General features: G+C 57.9%; 1 protein-coding gene across 1 annotated transcript in view; it reads left to right on the forward strand.

The window, feature by feature from the left end:
• Positions 1-23,174, forward strand: part of WFS1 (wolframin ER transmembrane glycoprotein) — a 30,066-nt gene extending 6,892 nt beyond the window's left edge. Inside the window, exons 2-8 of the mRNA XM_045998023.1 lie at positions 413-645; positions 9,233-9,315; positions 9,886-10,030; positions 11,804-11,974; positions 13,463-13,543; positions 16,088-16,233; positions 20,690-23,174. Of these exons, the coding sequence (XP_045853979.1) occupies positions 414-645; positions 9,233-9,315; positions 9,886-10,030; positions 11,804-11,974; positions 13,463-13,543; positions 16,088-16,233; positions 20,690-22,498 (2,667 nt within the window). The 5' untranslated portion in view covers position 413 and the 3' untranslated portion in view covers positions 22,499-23,174. The remainder of the gene's footprint in view (positions 1-412; positions 646-9,232; positions 9,316-9,885; positions 10,031-11,803; positions 11,975-13,462; positions 13,544-16,087; positions 16,234-20,689) is intronic.
• Positions 23,175-25,201: the final 2,027 nt, after the last annotated feature.

Consider the following 25,201-nt stretch of genomic DNA (forward strand, 5'->3'; position numbering starts at 1 on the left):
AGTTTCCTCATCTGTGAAATGGGCATGGTCTTGGGGCTGCTGTGAGGTTGAGTGGGATCTCATATAGAGCACGAGGTGGCCCTCATCCCATTTCTTTTTTTTTTTTTTTTTTTTAAGATTTTATTTATTTACTTGACAGAGAGAGACAGCGAGAAGGGGAACACAAGCACACAAGCAGGGGGAGTGGGAGAAGAAGTAGGCTTCCCACACAGCAGGGAACCCAATGTGGGCTCAATCCCAGGACCCTGGGATCATGACCTGAGCCAGAGGCAGGCCTTTCACAACTGAGCCACCCAGGCGCTCCTCCCCACCCCGGTTCTCTTCTGTCCCCTCTCTGCCCAACACTCGAGGCCAGAGTAGGCTGGGCCTGGCCGCCCTTGTGCGTCTGACCCTTGGTTTTTCTCGCTGCCAGGATGGACCCCGGTGCACCCCCTGCCAGCCCCTCTGGCCCACAGCCTCCTCCGTTGCTGCAGCCCCAGGCCCGCTCGAGGCTCAATGCTACTGCCTCACTGGAGCAGGACAAGAGTGAGGCGCCCCGAGCTCCTGGACCCCAGGTTGGCCCTGGACCAGACGTGGGAGACACAGCTGCCCCAGCTATGGCCCGGGCCCCAAGTGCTCGGAGCCGAGAAAGAGCAGACCGAACAGGTAAGGGACTGGGGCTGGAAGCCAGGTGGGCAGCAAGTCCTGGGCCCAGGTGCCCTGCCTGGTTCCTCCTGTGGGCTGGGTCCCTTGGGCTCCCACCTGCGCAGCGGGCTTTGCTCTTGATGCAAGGACTTAGGTGGTAGCAGAGGTCACGTTTCCTATTTTATTTACGATCTGATTGCTCCAGCACTGATTTGCACACACTCCAGGCTGATTCCACACCAGGCACTGTGGAGTGAGAGGAGTGAGAGGAAGACTCTCCCCCACTACTCCGGCCCTGGTCCCACACGGTGCTCAGGGGAGCCCATGTGGTCCCCTGCCCATCATGGCCACTCCTCAGGGCCATTTGGCCGGGTAACTCTACTTGGTCCGGGGACCCACGTGGCCACTCCCCTCAGGGGCCAGCTGCCACCCTAGAACGCACCTAGGCCTGGGTCTCCAGTGCCCTCTGGACCATCGTCTTCCATCTCCAAGCTGGACTGCTAAGGGCTGCCCTGCCCCCCCGGCACTCTGGGGCCTCTTCAGGTTTCTGCTCCCCGAGGCCTTCCCTGGAGGCACCTCCCATGGGCAGGGGTGAGCTGGTGTGAGGACCAGAGTGGGATAGGACAATTGATCATGGGGCCGACTGCCTCACTGACCCTCAGGCAGGGGTGCTAGGGCTTAGTCCATCCTCCATCCACCTCCTGCCCACTGAGCATGGCCCTAAGTGGCCATGGGTGTCACAGGTGAATCCGATCTGGAGCAGAAAAGTGAGGGCTCAAGGTGATAATGGTCATGGGTCTGGTCTGTGATGGAGATACTCCAGGAGGGAGCTGCACACAAGACTTGTCCCTGGGCTGGAGCACCAGCCTGGTCTGAGTGTTTTCACACTCCCGGGGCTGCTGTGGGTGGAAGGAGCCCCAAGCCTCTGGCTCTGATGTTTGTGGAAAATGTCACTGGTACTAGTAGTGTTCTTTCTGGTACTTTACCCGAGGCTTTCCAGTATGCTGGATGTCTTACTCTCAACGGAACCAGCCCCGCTGTGTAGACTGTTCACTCTGATTACGATTACAGATAGGATCGTGCAGTCCCACCCTGAGCACCAGGTCCCCATCTCCCAGCACACCAGCACTGGTCCACATTCTCCAGGCCTGCCCCCATGCTTCCCCACCTCCCTTTGCCCCACCCAGAATGTGCCCTCCTCCACCCCCCTCTGCCTGCTGAAATCCTACCCATCTGAGGGCCCCACTGCCTCCTAAACTTCCTGACCTTGACCCACAGCAGGAAACACTGTGCCATCCTCACCTGACGTGGGTGCCTATGCACCCATGTGTATACACACGCATGCAGGCACACACACACACACACACACACACACACTCAGTGGGAACAGAGATTTCCGAAACACCGTTCTTCCTTACTGTGTGAGAGGAGTCTGATCCTTTCGGTGCCTTTTCTGTAAAAGCAATGCTGCTTGTGGACAGTTAAATGGATTTTGTGATTCACTGTGTTGAAACCTACAGCTTATAAAACGCTTTCTGCAGGTGACTCCTGCGCCAGTTCTCCAGGAATGTTTCTCAGCTGAGACTCCCTGGAGTGCGTCTGTCCCCATGGATTGTTACTGATTGTCAGGGCCCTGAGTGGCCCAGGGAGGGCCAGAGACAGGCCCATCTTGGCCCAGGCCCTTGAGCTACGTGCCTCTGAGGGTGTCAGGAGGCTACACTGAGCCTGTTTCTGCAACTGTAAAGTAGGCGCCCCGTGGGGTCACATGGGGATCACACCAGTGCCAGGACCATGTGCCTCGGGGAGACGTTCCTCAGGTGCTGGCGTGTGTGGGAGCATGCACGCTCAACACGGACCCCTTCGTCCCCTGCAGGCACCCAGCGTGGGGGCCCCGAGATAGTGGGCGCCTTGTGCTTCATGTCACTAAGCAGCCTGGCCCCCTGGTTCCTTCACAGAGATCCTCTTCAACCCTCCTAGAAGGGGCACCCACTGTTTTATGACCCCCACCTGCCAAGAGCCTCTTTGGTGACTGGTCTTCATATTCGCTCGGGGCCCTGTGTGTCTGGCTTCTGTGTGCATGCCCCAGATTCCTTCTCTCCCCCTCCCTTGCTGCACGCTAGTCGTGTGCACGTGTGTGTCGTGTGTGTTGGGGGGGGTGCTTTCTTGACCGCCTCCCCTGCCATGGGCAGGACGCTGGGCCTTCTCTCCCTTAGTCCCAGGCTGCTGAGAGGAGGCTTCATTCCACTAGGTGGTCTGGACGAGTTGAGGAAGACCAGCCCCCACTGCCGCCTTGTCACACCTCCCCTCCCATTTCTCCACCTCACCCTGGCTTTGTCATGTTTTCCTTCCCCCAGAGAGGCTGCTGCTTAAGAAGCTCACCCCCAGCTTAGCCATGCCGCCTGTGCAGAAGCCCCCAGCTTGCGATGGGCACCTGCTGTGCTCATCTGTGTGTACCATGTGGCCGGCCCTGTCTTCAGGGCTTTCCCTGGGCCACATCTGATCCCCTCAGTGACCTGGGGTGGAAGCTCTGTTGTTGCCCCACTTTAGAGGTGAGGAAACTGAGGCACAGACTTGCTCAAATGCCCAGCTGCTGAGTGACGGGCCCACAGGTGACCTGAGGCCCCTGGGTTAACACCAGATCTGACCAGCAGAGATGGAGCTGTGATGGAAGCCGGCTTGAGTCTCCCCTGTGCAGTTCATGTCAGGCCAGTGCCTGATTCATTCCAGAAACTCACCCGCTCCTTGGGCACTTCTGATCTTTGCATCTCCTTGAAAGATCGCCATGTTCTCTGCTTTGTTTCCAAGGCCTCTGGGCAGACGAGGGGTCCTGACCCTGGGCTCCCAGCCACAGATGCCTCACTGCTGCAGGGCACAGAAACCATGGCTAGAAACACACTTGGTTTCAATCTGAGCACGCAGACTGTCGTCGGAGGGCAGCATTGAGACCACAAGTTTCGGGTGCGAGTCAGGAAAGAGCCGAGGGCTTTGTTTGCCTTCCACCCCCCTAAAGACGGAGAGAAGCAGGCCCTGGCAGTCTTGCCATCTTGGGGTCCCAGACCCACATCCAGGCTGTGCTGCTCTGGGTCCATTGCCAGTCACAGGCGGACACAGCAGGCCCTGTCCTGTTGGCCCTGCAGAACCCAGAGCACATCTGCCCAGGGAGGGGCATCATGGGCCTGTGTTGGTTGGGTCCCTCACTTGCACGTCTGCAAAGGTGTAGCAAGCCCCAGTTAGGTGCCCACGGGTTGCAACAATCATGAGTGTGGAAGGAATGCTTTCCGTGCCAGGCCCCACTTTAGGTTATATCTGGATTGGGGTGCTTGCTTCTCCAGCATATTCATATCCAGCCGGTGACCATGAGGTGGAAATTTGAACACACTCAGGGACTCTGCTTACTGGAGGTGGCGGCAGGTGGTGTGCCCAGTGCTTGGGGCCATCTCTCCAGGGAGCCCAGTGTAGAACTGCAGCAAAGATGGCTGGGCTGGAGACCCTGGGCTCATCAACTGGCCTTCAGGGTAGTCTCTGGTGAGGCTCAGTCCTGCCCCCCAGGAGCCCTGGGCCTGGGAGAGCCAGAGGCAAACGGTAACCGTTCTGGAAGGCAGGCGCTGTGCTGGGGACAGCTGATATTATGGGGGCCTGGGGAGCACAAGGTGCCCTTTCTGCTGACCTCGGTGGGTGAGAGCGGATCACCAGCAGGACTGCCAGCGCGGTGAGGCCTGCCAGCTGCAGGGCCACAGCCTCCCTCTGGGAGGGATCCCAGGCGAGTACATGAAGAAGGACCTGCACGGTGTGGGGCTGTGCTGGACTCCGGGCTCCAAGACCGATGGCCCCCTGGGAAGGAGTCAGAGTACAGGGTTAGGAGGTCAGCCAGGCAGGCCCTCGAGGGTCATGATAAGGAGAAGGGTGTTTGGGGGAGTGTTGGAGGGTCTAAATGAGAGGGAGACATACTCTGTGTCACATTAAAGAAGAAGCAGGCCTCCCAGCTGCCAGGCAGAGTGGTGGCCAAGGGGCAGGTGGAGAGGAGGGCAGAGGAAGCAAGGCTGGCCCCCAGGTCTCTGGCTGGAGCCTCAGGAGAGTGCTGGGGTTCAGAGCTGGACGGTCAGAACCAATGCCAATGCGGGAGTGTGAGCAGGCACAGAGCGTTGAGGCCCTGCTGTCCTGGGAACAAGTCACAGCGATAAACAGCTCCGGTTCTTGTTCTCTGGTCAAGGTGTCAGCCATTGACAATCCAGAGACTTTTCCATACAGGTTATTTTGTCCTGACCCCAGTACAAGCCCAAGTCCCTCTGGTAGCCGTGCCTGTGCGATCACCTCGTCGCTATAGGACGCCCTGTCGTGAGCTGCAGTGTGGCAGGGTCAGGTGGTTTCCTGAGACCTTTGGAAAGTTGGCCGTGTGCCCTCATCAGTTACCTTTAACCAAAGACTTGTGTTCCAAGCCTCAGGCGTCACTTCTTCCAGGAAGCACCACCCCTCCCCCCCACATCAGGACTGATGACTTCCAATGCCTCCACTGCCCGCACTGATGAAATGTGACTATGCTCGCCCCACCTGTGGATGGGCCTTGAGGGCAGTGGTCCTGCCTCCTTCAGCTTGCTGCCCTTAGCACGTGGGCAGTGCTCAGTAAACAACCCCGTCCTGGGCTGTCAGGAGAGTGGACTCCTGGCTGGATCCCCCGGCTAAGCTCAGCCAGCCCTGGGCAGGGGTCGTTCACTGTTTGTTCACGAGAATGAGAGTCAGCATCCTAAAGGCTAATGAGTCAGCCCCTTGGTGCAAGGTGACCCCCGCTCCCTGTGTGTGGGACACCCCGATGGTGGAGGACAACCTGGCCATCCCGTGTGTGGGACAGCCCTCTTGGTGCAAGGCGCCTACAAGGACAGATGATGGACCCTTGGCTGCTTTTCACCCTGCACTTCCCTGCAGCTGCCAGTGGTGAGCATCCTGGGAGGACCAGGGAGGACGGTGGGGGGTGGGGGAGTGAGGAAGGAGCTGGCAGTGGCCGCGGGAGGACAGGAGCATTGCACCATCCTCCTCCTGCAGGTGTCAGGTGGCCCTCCCTTTCTCAGAGCTTCTGGCAAGCTCTCAGCAATTCGAAACTTCACTTCAGCAGCGGATCCAGCCAGCAGCCGTTGGGAACAAGGGCACCAGCTTCTGTCCTGCTCCTCCCGTGTCTGGGAGAGCTTCGTGCACGGGCTTCCCACTCGCGACCCAGGGTCCTGATGCAGTCCAGAGTGGGTGTGAGGCTTACTCACCACCTTCTCCCTTTCTGCAGGGCGGCCGCGGGGGCAGGGGACTTGAACTTGCAGTGCAGTCACTGTGCGGAACATGTCCTTGGGTCCCCGCATTGGGATTTGCAGAGACAGGAGCGCCACGGACCCTGCCCACCCTCCTTCCCTTGGCGGCCCCCTTCCTCGTCCCTCCATCCTGCACCGCTTATCCAGTCGCAGGGTCCAGCGCAGTGCCGGCAGCTGGACTTGGTTGGGTCAGACCCACCCCCTGGACAGAGTGTCCCTGTGAAGCCTGGTGGGAGCTGTGAAACACCACGTCCCAGTTGCAAAGGAAAACGGCAAAGGACCCCGCCAGGGAGAGGGGACAGCTCCAGAGAAGATCAAGGGTCACATACCAAGTCAGCAGGGCACACGCACAGCTTTCTAATGCGGGGAATCTGTGGAGAAAACAACGAAAAGATGAGGAAGGGGCATGGATGTGGTTCTCCCATGGGCTCTGGCAGAGGCATGCAGACCTGCCCAAGGTCAGCAGCTCTGGTTATTGCTGCTTGGTGAGAGGAAGCCTTTCAAAAATGAGTTAGAGTTGTCAGCCCTCCAGTTGTGAATGACACACAGACATGGTATAAATCGAGATAAGCCAAAAAAAAAAAAAACCAAACCAGGTTGAGAGGAATTTCTTAGTTCCAGGATCTGTAGAGTATATAGCGTGCTGGTTTTAGGACTGGATCCAGGGGCTCAGATGCTGTGATCAGCAACCGCAGCTCCACTTTCCCTCACCTCACGTGGGTTCTCTCACTGGGTGGCCCTCCAGGCCTCCCCTCTGGTGTCTGTCAGCTGAGACCTAGCGGCAGGAGGATGCTGATTTCCCAGCAGTTCAATGCAAGCCCTACTGGCCTAGCTTGGGTCTGTGTCCAACTCTGAAACCAAAGTACCGTGGTCAGGGAGACGGGGGCACACCCCGCCCCCCACCATACAAGCGTGGGTGAGGGACAATGGCACCAGACCTTGATGGCCAATACAGGGAACGGTGGGTGCCCAAACAGGACATCAAAGTGCTGGGACCAGAAAAAACCAGGAATGTAGGTTGCATGTGCAAGGAATAGTGTGTTTCATGGTTGTTGGTCCACACTGCCTCAGCCAGTTCTGGGGGGTTATGACACTGGCCAGTGAGCCCTTGACCTATGGGAAGGCTCCTGCTTACATGGAAAAAGCCAGAGCCCTCTGACAGGTTTGCAGCATGGGTCCAACATTTGAGTAGTCGTAGAAATATTTCTACCAGTGCCAAGTAGGACCTGGAATCACAAAGAAGGTGTGGCGTATGTTTCAAGGAGGTTCTGTCTACTGGGGAGACTTCTTGAAACGCCAGGCTATGAATAACTTCCGTGAAGAATTAATCATGGCCAGCATCTTCAGCCAACAGATGTATGCTCGAATCCTCTCTATTCTGATCAGAACACAGAAAGAACATGGGCTTGCGAGTTCAGTTTTGGACTTGTGGGAGGTGCCCGGTGGGCCCTGCGGTGGGAGGTGCAGCGTCAGTGAGCGGCAAAGGCCCTGGGGTCAGCCAAGAGGTGGGAAGTGGAGAGGAAAAAGAAACCCACATTTTGGGAATGCCAACTCTGGCCCGGTTATGTAACACAAAGTATCTTGTCCTTCATAACCGTCCCGTTGGTTGGATATTAATGACTGGGTTGAAAATGACCCTGGCTAGGTCACACGGCACTTTGATGCTAACGGCAGAGTCACACGCAGGCTGGATTTCCCTCCGTGTGCACTCCTCCCCGGGAGCCCATGGAAGGGACTGGCTTGCAGTCTGCAGGCTTTGTGCTCTCGTGTTCAAGGCCAGAGTGTGCATCCAGGGGCTGGAGGGGATGTGACAGGGGTCAGAAGGGAGCAGTGGCCTTGGCTCAGGAAGTACCAAGGTCCTGGGCATGAGGGAAGGGTGGGCATGCTGAGGCCACACTGGGCAGGGGCCCCAAGGACCTTGGCAAGGAAGCCCAGTCTGGTCTCAGGAAGAGGTGACCTGGTATCTTCCAGCCGTCCCACAAGAGGGCTGCAGTGTGTACCTGAGCTGTGAGGTCTTAAGAAGAAGCCTCCTTGCTCTGAGCTGACCCTAGTCCCCCGTGCCTCTCCATCTTTGCACCTGAAGGCTGCGCTGGCCCAGGCCATGCCCCGGCCTCCTCCCAGAGTCCTGTGTCCTGCGGACTCTAGTGCCCAGAATGCAGGGCCTGGTGGCACTGGTGGCTGCAGAGCCAGCTCCAAGCCTGGCAGAGCTGGTTCTGGGAAAGGCTGGATGAACCCTTCAGGAAGGCTGGTCCTTGGGTGATGTCACAGGAGACCGTTTTTGTTTCCAGAGACTTCTAGAGATGAGAGGCCGTCCGTTCCTACTGGGCACCTACAGGGGAGTCGGTAGTGGTACATCCCACAGGTTGCCTGGAGGTGTCTAGGACCTGCTAAGGTGGCGTGTGGGGCCGGACCGAGGCCCCCGCATTTTCATTGTATAAAGCAAAGACAGACACTGGTAATAAATAAATAAATAAATAAATAAATAAATAAATATTAAATTTTTTATCGTTTGGCTGCCCATTGCTGGTAAGCTTGTAAAGTTGATGTCTTTCCATGATGCTTTCATAACTCAGAATAACTTCTTAGAAAGTAGACTATAGTATGAGCTGTATGATGTTTGGGCCCTTGGGTCTAGTAACACACCTGAAGGACTGGCTGGGAGAATGACAAGAAAATATATCCAGAGTGGTTCTGTGGCCCTGTTTTATAAAATCAGTGAGTATTGGGAATAATGCAAAGGCCCAGCAGAGTGGGGAGGCCCAGCAGCCTGAGCATGTACCTCCAACAGGTTTCTGAACTGTGGAAATGGTGCCTTTCACTGCAGAGTCACGTGGGAAGTTGATCATGATTCACTGCTGTAAATGTAACATATACGCGCGTGTGTGCGCGCTCTGATCGTGGCCTCCAGAACTCATGTGCGTGTAGATGGCAGTCTTGGAAAACATGGATTTGGTTTGTCTGTTGGGGCACAGGTGTTTATTTAGGTCAGGGGCTTTCACGCCGGAGTCCTAGGATCTTTCTAGAGCCCAACTCAGGCAGGTCTGAGGTCGGGGTGAGGGTAGGACTGGCATCTGTGCCCCCTCATCCTCGTCCTTCCTGCTGCTCTGAGCTGCTCCTCTCCATGGCGGTTTTGCTGTCCACGTTCTGGGGCTGTCTGCATCACTGGAAGGCAGCATGCTGGCATATTCTGTCTGCGTCTGACCTGGATTTTAACGAAGCTGCCCTGGGTCTGAGCCCATCATTGTAGTCCCCTCCACTCCCAGACCAGCAACAGGGACCAGCCTCGTGACATTCTGTGTGCTTTTCTCCTCTGAAAGGGCCCGTGAGGGGAGATGTAGAAGTGCCCTTTGAAGAAGTCCTGGAGAAGGCCAAAGCAGGGGACCCCAAGGCACAGACGGAGGTGAGGACCATGTGTCGGTGGGAAGCTCAGCCCACAGGCCCTGCACAGTGGCCCTGGGGAAAGCCGGTGCTGTGTGAACCGGGAGCAGGGATGCCGGGCCCGTTTGCTGTGTTCGCATGTTCTCTGTGTCATTTGCCTTCCACCACCCTCTGCAAATCCCGTGTTCCTGCCCACGTCCAGCTCACACCCCATCTTGGCCCCCCTCCTCTGGGGTGCCTTCCCTCCTTCCTGTCTGCCCTCAGTGCCCCTGCCCCCCCACCCCATCTTCTCATCTGTGAAGGGGGGCCCACACCCTCCCCACAGGCTTCGGAGGATCAAGGGCCCTGAGGGTCCCACAGGCCCCGCTGGGAGCAGATGCCCCAGGAGCCCTGCTCCCACCCCCTGTTTTCCTGGCCTGGGCGAGCAAGGTCCGGGAGGCAGCCTGGCCAGGAGGACGGGGCAGGAGAGGGTCGGGAAGCCCCAGTTTGCCCGGCTCTGGGGAGCAGGTCAGGATCAGGATGCAGAACAGGAGCCCTGGTGCAGCACACGGGGGGTGCCGTGGAGTGTGACTTGACCGGGTTCTCGCTGCAGGTGGGGAAACACTACCTACAGCTCGCCGATGACGCAGACGAGGAGCTGAACAACTGCACCGCCGTGGGCTGGCTGATCCTTGCCGCAAAGCAGGGCCGGCGCGAGGCCGTCAAGCTTCTTCGTCGGTGCCTGGCGGACAGGAAAGGTGGGTCCGTGGGAGGCTTGGGGCAGGTGCAGCCCCTGAGGGACATGCACTGCTTGCTAAATCAACAGGTATGAATTCTGTTCTGTTGTGGTTTTGTTCCGAAGACGTTTCCAGAGTATGACCTGGGATGTTTAGCTGGCAAAGCCGCTGTCATCTTCTTCGGTCTGTGTTGGTCTGTCGGTAGATCTCTTCTGGGTTCTAATCCAGATCGAGCAGTGCATCGTAGAGCCTACGGACGGTCAGCTTCAGCAGGGTACAGTAGGACAATGTGACAGGGGGCTGACTTTGCATCCAGTCTGGGCTGAACGGCTCGGGGACCATAGGCCAGTGAAGACCTGCTCAGGTGCGTTCGCTGTCAGGAAGCGAACGGGTGTGGGGGTGTGGGGACCAGTGAGACATAGCCTAGCCACACGCGGTCACTTACTCCATTATCCTGGGGCCATGGAGCAGTGTGCTTCTGGAAGTTTCAAACCTCAGAGAAAAATGGAAGCATGTAGCGTGTGTCATAAAGTATTTTTTTTTAATGATTTTCTCCAGATGGTGGAAGTGTTTTATGGTTATTATATAAAACATGGTATGTATAGAAAACAAAGATACAAATTACCCATAACCTTGAAACCCAGAGAAATGCTCTATAGTTTCGAGCGTTTTTTTCTGGGTTTGTATCAGAATGTTTTTAAGAGTTATGTATTATATAGAATCTTTTTTTTGGAAATGGGACTGATGCCATTGGAAACACAGAATCGAGGCTTTCTGTCTGCCAGGATTTCTCACCAGCCCACCCTCCCATTGTGGAGTGGAAGGAAGCGCCATGCGCCGGCGGGGCGTGTTAGTGCACCCACACCCAGCAGTTCCCAGAGGCCAGGGGGGATCCTGGTTAGGACCAGGCCTGAGGACGTGTGCTGCAGAGGGCCGTGGGGGGCCCTGTGTTCCCCGCACTGCCCCCCCTTTTTCCACACTGAGTGCTTCCTGATCTTGGGAGAAATATGTGCTCAGGTGGAAAATTTGGAAGATGTTTAGAAGGAGAAAGAAATTCTGTCCCCTCCCATCTCATGTCTTACTGCCCTTGGTGTGTGGGGGGGTGGCGCTGATGACCCTGACAGTGGGGTTGAAGGGAGAAAGATGGCCGTAGGCCAGCCTGTGAAACCTGTGCCCATCTCTCTCTGTGGGGAGTCTCTATCTCCCCGGGAAAGGGCCAGTGGTGCGGGAACCTGATTTCCCGGCCGCCTCAGGAGGGGCAGCACCCAGGCTGATAACCATGTCTCTGACTCCCATGGTTTCCTGCCGCTCTGCCTGTCTCTGACTCCCTGGCCTGTGGCCGGCCAGGACGCCCCTGTGCCTCGGCTTCCCCATCTATAAGTGAGGAGAGCCGTGCCTACTCCCGAGGGTGCTGGTGAGGAGGAAATCGGACAGGGAAGTGGGCCAGGAGCACAAGAAGGTCTAGCACATGCCTGCCTGGGGGAGTCACCAGGGGAAGCCTACCAGGAGCATGGCAAGGGCCCGGCATATGCCCGCCCACAGGGTCACCCCAGGGAGGGTCCACTGAAGGACCAGGCTGAGCTCCAATCTGGAGTGTGGGTCCTGGCAGGGTCTTTGGCGAGATGTCGTTTTGGGGCAGATGTCTCTTCCTGCCCTGGTGACCCAAGGAGCCTGCACAGCAGCTCGTGTGAGTCCCCAGCCAGGTCCCTGCAGGCAGAGCTGGTCAGCACTCAGAGCATCGCCAGCAGCACCCAGGCAGGCGGGACAAAACCAGCAATGCCTCTTGTCTCATAGGCATCACTTCTGAGAATGAGCAGGAGGTGAAGCAGCTGTCCTCCGAGACGGACCTGGAGCGGGCCGTGCGCAAGGCGGCCCTGGTCATGTACTGGAAGCTCAATCCCAAGAAGAAGAAGCAGGTGGCTGTGTCAGAGCTGCTGGAGAACGTCGGTCAGGTCAATGAGCATGGTATGTGAGCCTTTCGGGCCCTGGGCCTTCCCCAGGGAGCTCGTGGGCTTCTCTGGGGGAATTCTGGGGGGCTTCTCTTTGGGAGCGCTGCAGAGACTCTGGGAGCTCACTGGGAGCTCCCAGGGACCTTTTTGTGAGTCTAGGCCCAGGAAGGGTCCCTCTTGGGGTGTCATCCTGTTCTTGGGGTCCCCTTCTCAAGCCCTGCCCAAGCTCTGGTGCAGTCCACTGGCAGAGCCACAGGTCTTGTCATTCTCAGGGTGTCCTGCTCCTCCTGAAGGGACAGAGCCAGGGGAGAGTAACACAGATGCGGCAGGGACCTGGGTCCCTGAGTCCCCAAGGTTCCAGGAGCACTGAGCTGACTGTGGCTGAGACAGCCTCCCTGAGGCAGGGCTCATCACCGGCCTCGGCAGCCCTCCCTCAGCCTTCTGAGCCACAGCCAGCCCGAAGGACAATTGGGGCAGAAGAATGGGCGTCCCCAACTGGGTGCAGCCTCTCCATCCCCTGGGGCCAACCTGAGCTTTCCTCCCCATTACTGGAGGAGTACCTGCTTCCACCTGTTCAGGTGTGATTTCTGCCCAGGACTGCGCCCAGCCCTCTCAGGTCCACCAGGGCTGGGGCCCCCCTCCAACACAGCAGAGCAGCAGAGAAGGCTGTGTGGTGGACAGTGTGCCCTTCTCCTGGAGTTTCCGGGTAGGACCCCTGCCGACTAGAGCCTCCAGGCATAGCCTGCTCTATGGGCCAGGGCTGGGAAGACTATGTGCTGGGCCCAGCAGAGGTGTCCATGTGGCCTGGGTCTCAGAGGGCAGCACCCTGGGGAGCCATGTTTGATGTGGTGAGCTCAGGGCTGCCCTTGGGGAGCCCCAGAGCCCCAGCAGTGACACACAGCCGCCCCCACTTGCTGCCCCCCACCCCAAACCAGGCCACTTCCATGGCCCTCAGTCTCTCTGGGTCACAGCGCCTCTTCCCTCGTGTTGCCTCACTCTTGCCTGACCTGACCCCGCAAAGGCACGCTTGCTGGAAGACTTGAATGCTCGCTGGATTAGGAGTGTGGCACGGGGTAGATGTTGACCAAAGGGCAGAATATTTCAGTCCGGGCTCAGCACTCAGCTGTGAACAGACTCGTTGTGGAGCCCCTTCCAGCACCAGGGCTGGGGAGATAGGGAAGGCTTAGCCCCTGGAGAACTCAGTCTTTCCCAGGGGAAAATCCTGCCAAGGACAATGCCAGCAGAGATGTCTGGGGATAAGTTGTGCTGATCAGAAACTGGTGTATCTGTTGCCCTGACTGCGTTGGTAGAGGGAACAGCTGTACCCAGCGGGGGCTGAGAGGTGGCTGTCGCTGTCCCCATCAGAGGCTGCGTGGAGGCCCCAGACCCTGTGGTCCCCAGAGTTGAGGGACGCCCCATGAGCACACGTACCAGTTTCTAGAATGCTGCAGAGCATGCCGGAACAGCCTGCTTCGTTTCTCTCTCTCTGCTCTGTCCTCTACAGATGGAGGGGCACAGCCAGGCCCAGTCCCCAAGTCCCTACAGAAGCAGAGGCGGGTGCTGGAGCGCTTGGTTAGCAGCGAATGTGAGTATAGCCTCCCATCCTGCACCGTGACCCCTTTGACCAGTCCGTTATGCCCAGCACCCTGAGCACCATGTCTACTCCTTGCTGCAAAGTCCGGGCATGGGACTGTCGGTGTTCTGGGCAGTGGGATCTGGAGCCTGCCCAGCGGGAGCTCACGGTATGAGGGAAAACAGACACAGGACAGGACAGTAGGACAGTCCTCACAGGACAGAGAGATGGGGGTGGTGTGGAGTGCATCCACGTGCCTGAGCAGCTCAGCAAGGGAGGAGGCAGTCAGCCCCTGAAGGGCAAGGAGAGGGAACCGCACACGAAGGCCAGGTGAGGGGGCACCCAACAAGGAGTGTGGGGACTCCTAGAGCATAGGCTGTGGGAAGGTGAGGAATGCAGAGTCAGGGTGCACGAACTGGGTGCCTTTGGAGCATCCAGTTAGGAGAGGTCCTCAATCCATGTGCAGCTGCCCAGCTGCATGGACAGACTCTTGGTCTTGGTCACCAAGGAGGCAGCAAGAGGGACCCAGGGGCTGCTCCGTACTGACAGGTGGCCCAGCTCCTCCCCCAACTCTGCCACCCTCCTCATGACCTCAGGCAGGCCTGGTTTTCCTCTCTGAGCCTCAGTTTCCCCTTGTGCACAGTGAGGGGCAGATTAGAGGGGCACACACCCCTTCCCACCAGGCTGGTGAGCAGTCAGTCCGTGAAGTGTCATTGGAGCTCTGGTGATGCCGTGAATCCTGAGTCTGGCTTTCCCAGGGCCTCAGGCACGTCGGGGGCACAGACTTACTTTCTTGTTCTGTTCGGAGGATATAAAGCGGGGTAGGACACTGACATGGAGAGACACCTGTGGCTGGTGGACGCCAGAGGAATCCAAGGTTCTAGATGGGTTTTAAGTACAGAGGTGCTGGGGTCCGACTGTGTTTGGGTTGAGAGATGCCTCTGGGCAAAAGCCAAGGAGGCCTGGTGCCTCCTGAGGAGGCTCAGCAACACCTTCTCTGCCCTAGTCCCCTTACGGTTAACCACTCAGAACTTCCCTGTGCACATGGTAACTGCTAGAAAGTCCTGGGGTCCAGGGGAAGACCACATGCTCTGGGCTCAGAGGGATGGGTCTGAGGCCCCCTGGAGGTGAGAGCTGGACAGAGATGTGGCCTTCCCAGGCCTCCGTGGTGGGTGTGAATGGTGCCATCCAGGGGTCCCCGCCTGCCTGTCAGCTAGCTTGGCCAGCCTCCCCTCAAGTGCGGGCTCCCGGGCCCTCCCCACCGGGACATTCCCAAAAGCCTATGAACATGGGCTTATTCCTCTCACCTCAGGAAAAAAGGTATGAGACCCTCTCTGGACCCCTCACTCCCATAGCAGCCACCCTGTTTCTTTGTTCCCCTTGCTAACAAAGCTGGAAGGGGGCATCTGCAGTCACCGTCCTGGGTCCCCTCCCCACCCCTCGTCATCCCACCAGTATGGTTCTGTCCAAGGCACTGGGAACCCATCCTCAGACACCGCTGTGTCCACACTGCAGGTCTTAGTGGCCAGTCTCATGGTGTCAGGCCACCCACGACACCAAATGCACAGCCTGACCCAGGCCACTGGGCCCTGTCTTCTCCATCGGCTCTCTGATATCAGCTCAAGTCACACGCGTCCACCTGCCACTGCCATCTGTGCAAGCCCTGCCCCAGGCTACCCCATCTCATGGTGGCCTGTGACCCAGGTGCAGGCCTGGATGTCTTCCAGCCCCCCATGTTAGCACACAGCCCCTTATCTGCATCCCACCCTCTCCCGGGGTGCTCACTTCATTCCTGACATGGTTCCCTTTACTCTTGCTGCTGCTTATTGATTTCTTCTGGCGATCGGCTTGGGTCCCAGTTTCCCCAGTGCCGCCGGTGCCCAGAACACAGCCCCTGCACAGGCGGCCCCAGCAACGCGTGATGAGTGATGGCCCCGTAGCTGGCAGCCCACTTATGATGCGATTGCTGCGTTAATTCACTCACCGCATCTCCCCAGCTGCCCTCCGCCTGGAGGACAGTCTTGACATGGACACGACCGTGGCGAGCGGCCGGCCTCGCCTGGCCTTGTTGAGCATGACCCCACTAGCCCAGGAGCCCAGCCTGGGGCACACACTGGGTTCGTGCACAGATCCCAGGCGTTGCCAGTGCTAGGGCCAGGTGCCTGGCACGTGGTTGGCCCTCAGTGGCTGCATACTGAGTGGTGGGGTCGGTAAGTGGTGGGGCTGTAGGGCTGCCATCAGCAAGGCTGTGAGAAGCCAGGGCTGAAGGACGGGGCAGGAAGGTAGCTGCCAGGTCTGCTCAGGCAGACCCTGGGCTTGAGAGCTGAGGAGAGGAAAGTTCAGGGGAAGGACAGCATGTCACCAAGGAGAAGAGGTGGGATGAAGGCTGTCCCACCTCTCTTCTCCCTGCCGGCTGTCCTTGCCCACCAATCTGTCCCGGACAGAGAGCCGCTCGCTCCCAAGCCTGCTTGGCTTCCTTCTCCGCTGGCCCCAGCCACCTTCGCTGCCTGGTATGGCTGCGTGGGGTGACCCTGTGCCCCTCTCTGTTTGGCCCAGCTAAGAGCTACATAGCACTGGACGACTTTGTGGAGATCACCAAGAAGTATGCCAAGGGCATCATTCCTGCCAACCTGTTCCTGCAGGACGATGATGATGATGAGCTGGCGGGCAGGAGCCCCGAGGACCTGCCCCTGCGCCTGAAGGTGAGTGCGCCGGAGGGCTCTGACCACTAGGGCCCCCACCTGCCCTTCCACCTGCCGTGGTGCTATCCGGAGGGGTAGATGGCTCCAGTGTGACATGGGAGCCTTTGAGACCGCACAGCTTGTCGGGGGAGGCACACTCTGTACGGATGGTCCCTGTGGTCATTCGCTCACCACACCTCCCCAGACTTCCCTCCCTCTGCCTGGAGGACAGGATGTGTTCTCCCAAATGGGGCTTTTTGTGGGCGCTCGGGCTCCAAACCCAAGGGCACTGTCGAGGGCAGGCATACTCAGGAGTGACGGCTGAGCCTTCCTGAGTCTTTCTGGGTAAAGTGCTCTGGGTGGCAGTGTGCCATGTGCTGGAGTCTGACTTTCACTTAGACTTTGTCATTTTGAAAAATGACCCATTTATAGCACAGAATGGGTTGGTTTCTCAAAGATGCCTTCCCCCAAAAGCAAAGTGCTAATGTGGGGAGACTATGAGGATCCTGCCAGGATAGCTGTTCACCTAGATCTGCGGGGGCGAGGAAGGCACGGCGAGCTGTAAGAAGGGAGGCAGCCTGGTTCCACCGGCGGCCAGCAAACAGCAGCAGCAGTGAGGAATGAGGGCATACAAACAAGTCTGGAAAGCCAGGGATGGTGGGTCACGGCCCTGCTGTGACAGCACTCACTCTTGGTCCCATGGTTGAGACTTACAGTGCAGGTGGTCACCGTGGGCCATGCCACGCTCTCACGGGTTCCCCAGGTCAGCTCTCCCACCTTGCAGAGCGCACCCTGATTTCCCCAAGTGTGGCTGCCTGACCCAGGCAGGTCTGTCTACACGAGGGGCCCCACGCAGATGAATCATCATGAGGCCCATGGCGTTAGTTGTCTAAGAGGCCCTTGTTCTGAGCTGAACGTGTATGAGCAGGAGGGTGATGCAGAGGAGCAGGGGATGGCCCGGCCATCAGCAGGCAGGAGTGGCAGGGACAGGAAATGAGCCAAAGTCCCCCCAGTGGAGGCAGCTCAGTGTAGCCCTTCCCGGGAGCCTGGCTGTGGGGGCTCAGATTAGGTGCCCTCCAGGTAGGGAGGCCGACACAGAAACGGTGCACAGAGATGCCACAGCCCAGGGCGGCCAGCATGGTGGCCTCACTCGGGACCTGCGGGCGGAGGGACTCCTGAGGACAGGGGCTGCATCCAGGATGAAGTTCTCAGCCACAGGCTGAGAGGACCCAGGAGCTTGGCCAAGGGAGCTCACAACTTTATCGCAGGTCCACTGGGACAGGCCTGGGCTAAGTATGTTCGCAGATGGACGCTGTTAGTTTCCCTAGAACACCAGAGAAGGAGGGTAGAGTGCTTGCCATGGTTCTTGGCCAAGAGGAGGCCAGTGAGGGTCAAAGGTGAAGGGGTGAGTCCGGGGAACTGCGGGGAGGTTGCGTGGCAGGACTTGGTTGCTAACAGTGCCTGCTTTCAAGGCAGCCTGGTTGGGATGGTGAATTATGTCACCCTTCTTACAGGTGACAAGTTCAGTGCTGTCAAAACTTCTGAGAGTCCTTTTTGGGGAAGAGATTTAAAATATTCTAACAAGAAATACATGGGGCTCTGTTTTCTTTTAGTTTCTGAAGTTGTCAGAGCACTTTGATGCCTTTACAGTTTGTCTTGTTAAAAGGCTTTTGTGAAAAAGAAATGATGAATCCTAGCAGGCGTCTCTAAAACCCAAGGCTGTTCCAGCTTTTTGAGTAGGAGGGAGGGCACACGCTCCGTCTTCCTTCCCCCACGAAGTGCTAGGTGCCTCTGCGAGCGGCTGTGACTCCCAGCCTTGGAGTCTGGGCACCTCCAGACTCCAAGCCCCACGCTGCTCCAGACTTTCGTGGCAGATGAAACTCTCAAGAGAGTCAATTTAGTAATATTTAAAAATCCGCAGTTTCACCCTGAATCATCCGGAAGGCCGCCATGTGCACACTGTCACTCGGGTCTGAGCCGAGTCAGGCTGTGATGGCCTTGCTGCGACTGCCTGGTCACAGATGCTGTCCTGTCATAGAACTGATCCCTTGCTCGTTTTTTTAAAATTTCTTTCCTGTTCATAGAACAGCTTGTTGGATTTGGTCTACAGAAAAGGTTTTCCGTTTCCCAGTTGAGTGGGGCCTCAAGAGGAGGGCTTGGGTGGAAGCCGCCAGGGGCTGAGTTGAGGCCCGGAAAGGAAGGGACTCCCTGGTCCTAGTGGCCCAGGCACTTCAGTGTGCAGGCAGAGGCCAGACACCATTGGACACTATATTCGAGAAGCTTTGTTGTCTTTTTTTTTTTCTATTCCGTTAATTAACATATACTGTATTACTAGTTTCAGAGATAGAGTTCAGTCATTCATCAGTCTTATGTAACACCCAGTGCTCATCACATCACCTGTCCTCCTTAATGCCCATCCCCTAGGTACCCTATCCCCTCCCCAGCAACCTTGTTTGTTGCCTAGAGTTAAGAGTCTCCTATGGTTTGTCTCCCTCTCTGATTTCCTCTTATTTTATTTTTCCCTCCTTTCCCCTATGCTCTTTTTTTTTCTGTTTTGTTTCTTAAATTCCATCTATGAGTGAAATCCTGTGATAATGATCTTTCTCTGATTGACTTACTTTGCTTAGCATAATATCCTCTAGTTCCACCAGATTTTTTTTTTCTTTCTTTCTTTTTTTTTTGAGAAGCTTCATTGTCTTTTCAAGTTCCTCTATGCCCTGTTTTGTGGCCTCAAGGGCTCAAAGAAGAGGTGTGAATGTTTTAGGAGGTGAGGGGAGAACAGATTCCTTGGTTTTCAGGCATGGGCTGCTAGTACAGAGGAGGGCGGAGAGCTAAACAGCCCCAGGGGACACCTGTGGTCTGTCCTGGGGCTCACTGGCTGGGGCTGCCTCAGCGAGGATTAGCTGGATTAGCTGCACACACGTGGGCTCTAGCTCTGTGTCTGTGTCAGAGGGGCCCTCCCAAGGGAAGCCTGGAGGAGTGCTCACAGCCGCTCCCGCTCCCGCTCCCGAGCAGGAGCAGGTACCGACACTTGCTAGGGCCCATCCAGGTCCCGTGGGAGGGCGGTGCTGCGCTCAGGGTAGATCGCTGACACCCCTGAGCTGGGAGGTCGATCATTCACTTCCTTTCTTGTTCTAGAACGAGAGTAAGTGGGCTGTCACAAATGTGTAAGAGGGAACGCAGCTCTTCACACATGTACGTGTGTGTGTGTGTAGACAGTGTGCACACACATGTTCCCTAATATCCCATCTCGCGTTTGAGCCGGGTGCCCTCCCATCTGTGGAAGGCGCACTATCCCGTTGCTTCCAGGCCCTCCTGAGCTGACAGCCAAGGCTCTTGAACAATGACAGCTGCATCCGGGTGTGATCACTCAGTTGTGCTCCCCCAGGGTCCACCTCGTGAGGTCAGGGTTCTGCGCATTTGCACCTCCAGATACGCCCGGACCCCTGGCCTCCCCCACGCCATACCGTCTGTGCGCCAGCACCTCCAGCCCCTCTCTCATTTACCTGTGCCCTGGCCTGGCGGACGTCTTGGGGAATTGTGCATAGGTGTGGAGTCCAGCCCCGGGGGGCAGAATCACCCCCCTGCCTCCTCTCCTTGGCTGCCCCCCTGCTCACCAACCCCATGTCCCTCATTCGTCCTTTGCTGTGTGAAGTCTGGGGGTCAGCCTACCCTTCACACTGAGTGCAGACTGCAGGAGCGGCTGTGGGGGGGTGGTGTCCATTCTGAGCAGCACGGGTGTGTGGAGGTGGGTGGTAGCAGGCAGCTGCTTTTTTGGGGTCCCCTGCCACAAGTGAGCACGTCTCCTTGGCCCCTTACGGGTGAATCATCTCCATTTGGTTATGACAGGACAGGCGGTCCCAGTTCGTGTTTGCACGGAGCTCTCATTCTGGGCTCCCCGCACCTGCTGCCACTCCTGGGACTGTTCAGAGCCCTTCATGGGTTTGAAAGTATCAGTTCCTCTACCTTTAGAGGACAGGGGTGGTGGGAGCGAGGCTCGGCAGGGCAGCCTCTGCCGCGGGGGTGGCCAGGTCACAAGCCCCACCCCCACATCGGCAGCCAGGGCTCCTGTCTCCACCAGCGAGGCCAGGTGGGGAGGGCAGAGGGGAACCAGGTGCTTTCCTCCAGGTACCTGAGGTCTGGAAGGGGACACTAGCTCGCAGGAGTCTGGAAACCCTGACAGAAGGTTGGGACGGGAGGGGAGCCAAGGGCTGGATTCCAGGGGCCCAGAGGAGAGGAGCCAGGACCTGCAGGACTGAGTGGGATTGAGGGAATGTCCGTCCGGACCACAGAGCCTGGGGAAGATGTGACCGTGTGTAGAGGGTGTTGACATAGGAAGGAGCCGCAGGGACAAGGGGTCCAGGGTGAGCTGTTTGCTTCAAGCAGAGCTCAGGTGGCTGGCAGGGTGTTGAGGATGGCGTTGGGGCTCCTGTACTGACTTGCTTCCGATTTCCATCTTTGCCTCCGCCACCCCCAGGTGGTCAAATACCCATTGCACGCCGTCATGGAGATCAAAGAGTACCTGATCGACATGGCATCCCGGGCGGGCGTGCACTGGCTGTCGACCATCGTCCCCACCCACCACATCAACGCCCTCATCTTCTTCTTCATCATTAGCAACCTGACCATCGACTTCTTCGCCCTCTTTATCCCCCTGGTCGTCTTCTACCTGTCCTTCATCTCCATGGTGATCTGTACGCTCAAGGTGTTCCAGGACAGCCGGGCCTGGGAGAGCTTCCGCACCCTCACGGGCCTGCTCCTGCGCTTCGAGCCCAACCTGGACGTGGAACAGGCTGAGGTAAACTTCGGCTGGAACCACCTGGAGCCCTACCTCCACTTCCTGCTGTCCGTCGTCTTCGTCATCTTCTCCTTCCCCCTTGCCAGCAAGGACTACATTCCCTGCTCGGAGCTGGCCGTCGTGTCCGTCTTCTTCACAGCCACCAGCTACATGAGCCTGAGCACCTGCGCCGAGCCCTATACCAGGAGGGCCCTGGTGACTGAGGTGGCCGCTGGCCTGCTCTCCCTGCTGCCCACGCTGCCCTTCAACCTGCACCCCCTGAAGCTCCTCGGCCAGACCTTCCTCACCATGCCCGTCGGCCCTCTCATCGTCCTGAACGTCAGCCTCCCCTGCCTGCTGTACGTCTACTTGCTGTACCTCTTCTTCCGCATGGCACAACTGAGGAGCTTCAAGGGCACCTACTGCTACCTGGTACCCTACCTGGTCTGCTTCATGTGGTGCGAGCTGAGCGTGGTCATCCTGCTCGAGTCCACCGGCCTGGGGCTGATCCGTGCCTCCATAGGCTACTGCCTCTTCCTGTTCGCCCTCCCGATCCTGGTGGCCGGCCTGGTGCTGGTGGGTGTGGTGCAGTTTGCCCGCTGGTTCCTGGCCCTGGAGCTCACCAAGATCGCCGTCGCCGTGCTGGTGTGCAGCGTGCCCCTGCTCGTCCGCTGGTGGACCAAGGCCAACTTCTCGGTGCTGGGGATGGTCAAGTCCCTGACACGCAGCTCCATCGTCAAGCTCATCCTGGTGTGGCTCACGGCCATTGTGCTCTTCTGCTGGTTCTACGTGTACCGCTCGGAGGGCATGAAGGTGTACAACTCCACACTCACCTGGCCGCAGTACAGCTTCCTGTGTGGGCCCCGGGCCTGGAAGGAGACCAACATGGCCCGCACGCAGATCCTGTGCAGCCACCTGGAGGGCCACCGGGTCACGTGGACAGGCCGCTTCAAGTACGTGCGTGTCACGGAGATCGACAACAGCGCCGAGGCAGCCATCAACATGCTGCCGTTCTTCGTGGGTGACTGGCTGCGCTGCCTCTACGGCGAGGCGTACCCGGCCTGTGGCCCCGGCGGTGGCCCTACGGCTGAGGAGGAGCTCTGCCGCCTCAAGCGCCTGGCCAAGCACCCCTGCCACATCAAGAAGTTCGACCGCTACAAGTTCGAGATCACAGTGGGCATGCCGTTTAGCAGCGCCAATGGCTCCCGCGGCCCGGAGGAGGACGACGTGACCAAGGACATCGTACTGCGGGCCAGCGGCGAGTTCAAGGACGTGCTGCTTGGCCTGCGCCAGGGCAGCCTCATCGAGTTCAGCACCGTCCTCGAGGGCCGCCTGGGCAGCAAGTGGCCTGTCTTCGAGCTCAAGGCCATCAGCTGCCTCAACTGCATGGCCCAGCTGTCACCAGCGCAGCGGCACGTGAAGATCGAGCGCGACTGGCGCAGCACCGTGCACGGCGCAGTCAAGTTCGCCTTCGACTTCTTCTTCTTCCCGTTCCTGTCGGCGGCGTGAGGGCATCCCACCCCCCGCCCCCCGGACGAGGAGCTGTCCATGCATGTACCTGTCAGGACCTGACTCTCGCGTGGTCCCCCCAGCCCAACAGCACGACACCGACGCTGAGTGTGTGTGCGTGTGCGGATGGCATGCTTGGAGACCACATCACGTGCCTCCACTCACACCCCCGGCATCGTGGAAGAGTGCATGCCCGGGGTCCGCCCCATGGTCCCGGCCCCAAAGAGCACTTTACAGGTGAGCTGCTCTCTGCACCCCCTTCCAAGCTCCCTGACCCTGTTCCTGTTCGTGTTGGGTTTGTTTTTTAAAGAACCGCATGTGCTGCTGTGTGAAGTCCATGAAAGCATTTCTTGTTGGGTCACGGCTAAGCCTTGGCCACTGTTGGCCAATCCGGGGCCAACGCAGGGCCGAGAGCCTGGGCGAGGCTGGGGGAGGTGGCGGCTCTGGGCAGAGCATGTTCGTGCGGAGCTCTGGGCCCCACAGCTGCCCAGCAGCTCTCTTGTTGGTGCGTGTGGGCGAGTGGATGAGGGTCTTGAGGCATCAACCAGCACTAGGAAATGGGAAGAAACTAGAGAGTCCCTTCCTGGTGCTTGGAAAAGCTTGGCCTACGTTCAGTACTGGGAAGCTGAAAGTGAAGGTCCTCAAGCAGCCAAAATAAAACATTTCTTGAAGTCTACTGTTTCTCTTTTGTTTATTTAAGAAAAACTTTCTTCTTGTGCATTCATGAGAACAGATGTCTACACCGGCACCAAACTCACTAAATTGAGTTACAAAGAGCAGAACTGACATTCTCAATAGCTGACACCTTCCCCCCACCGCCCACCCCCATCAGGGTGGAAACCCTGGTGACCCTCCCGCCCTCCCACTGTTGCGCATGGCTGTCCAGCTGTGCAGCAGGTCTTATGGGGGACCCACGTGGTCCCAGTGACCGTGAGACTCAGGTCACCGATCGGATGGCACACACGTGGTTACCCGTGGTTTGGAGCAATCACTCTACGGGCAAGAAGTCTGGAACCATCTCCTGGGTCCAGGGATGCACTATGACAATGCCACAGAAGTACAACCGGAGCTTGAGCCACATGGGGGTGCTAGAGCAGCTTGGGTCCCTCTGTGAACATAGTGCCCCTCAGATAGTGACCTGAGTCTGAGTCCCTCCAGGCTGACATTGACGCCAAAGCCACCAGCCCGCCTCTCCCCAGTGGGCGGACCTCTGGTGAGCAGTGGGTCTGCCAGAGCTCAGGACACCTGGAGTCCTTCCTACATGCCTTCTGTGATTTGGAGACCTTGCGCTGACCATTCCGGGGGTGGCTGCCTGTGTTTTCCGTGGACGTGGCCCATCTGGCCATGGCGGGTAGCAGCCGCACCCCTACCCTGTTTACTCCTCCCTCATCATCCGGGGGCCTGCCTGGAATCCCGCGCACTGGGAGTGCTCGAAGGCCAGCATCCCTCTATGCTGGGTTTGCCCCCCAGGGTTCCTTCCCTGGGCTTCCTTCTCTGGGTGGTGAGAGGAGGTGAAAGGTGAGCCCATCCCCCTCTCTGCTCCCACAGATTGGCGAGGCTACAGAATGAATTCACAGTGTGACTTTGCCTCCCAAAGGTACGGAGAGGGGGGAACGCGGTGACAGCATGTGATCCTTTCACTTGGATGGGGGATGGGGGTGTACAGGGACAATCCTGATGCATGGAGGGGAAGACAGATTCAGAAACGGGGCATACTGCACACTAGCTATGGGGCAAGGGTTGCACCAAGATCTGTCCCCTGGGCCACCACGCTGCCACTCAGCCCCCAGCAGAGCCACCTGCCTGGTGCAGGGGAGACACGGTCTTGGGGATCACCCTGGATTGGGAGTTGGACACCAGACCTAGTGCCTCCATCACAAACCCCTGCGTCACCGGTAGCCCGTTTGGTCTCCGTCCCCAGGCCTGTGCCCCGATCTGCAGAACAGTCTGGGCTAGGTCCGTGGTTTCCAAAACTTAGCCATGAAACCCTTTCTCAACTAAATGTGGTACAGAACTCCAATCCCTAGAGTGAAGAAGGTGCTATTTATAAGTTCATTTGCAACGTCCACGGCAGGTGGGATCGGGAGCCCCACCACCTGCATGGATCCCACTCCCGTGCCTTCCCAGCTGTCTGACCTTGGGAAAGTTCAAGCTTTCCAGACCTGTACCTATAGACCCTCACTGCATGACCCGTAAAGCCCCTTCTAGCTTTTTAAAAACTCACACTTGGGGTGCCGGGATGGCTCAGTCGATTGAGTCCTACTCTTGGTTTTGGCTCAGGTCATGATCTCAGGGTCCTGGGATCAAGCCCTGAGTTGGGCTCCGTGCTCAGCGTTGGGTTGGCTTGTCCTTCTTCCTCTGCTCCTCCCCCTGGTCTCTTGCTCTCCCTCATTAAAAAACAACAACAACAAAAAAAGCCCCTCCCACTTTGCTTGAATAACCATGTTTAGGTTGGGACTGATGGAGAGGGCCTGGTGTCAGGATGACCTGCCCACAGCCCGCCTGCACCAGGCACCCCAGAACACAGCCCCACCTTCCCTCCTACATCACGGGTTTAATTCCTCATGGCTACACATTGAGAAAAGCTTGGCTGATACCTAAAACACTCCTTATTTAACTTAAGTAATGAGCCTTGAATGTGCTTGTTGCCACCCACGAGCAAATATTTATTGCACTGTGAGGTTGAGCAGACACTATAATTCC

This window comes from Meles meles, chromosome 2 (assembly GCF_922984935.1).
Source record: "Meles meles chromosome 2, mMelMel3.1 paternal haplotype, whole genome shotgun sequence".
In the NCBI taxonomy this organism is placed as follows: Eukaryota; Metazoa; Chordata; class Mammalia; order Carnivora; family Mustelidae; genus Meles; species Meles meles.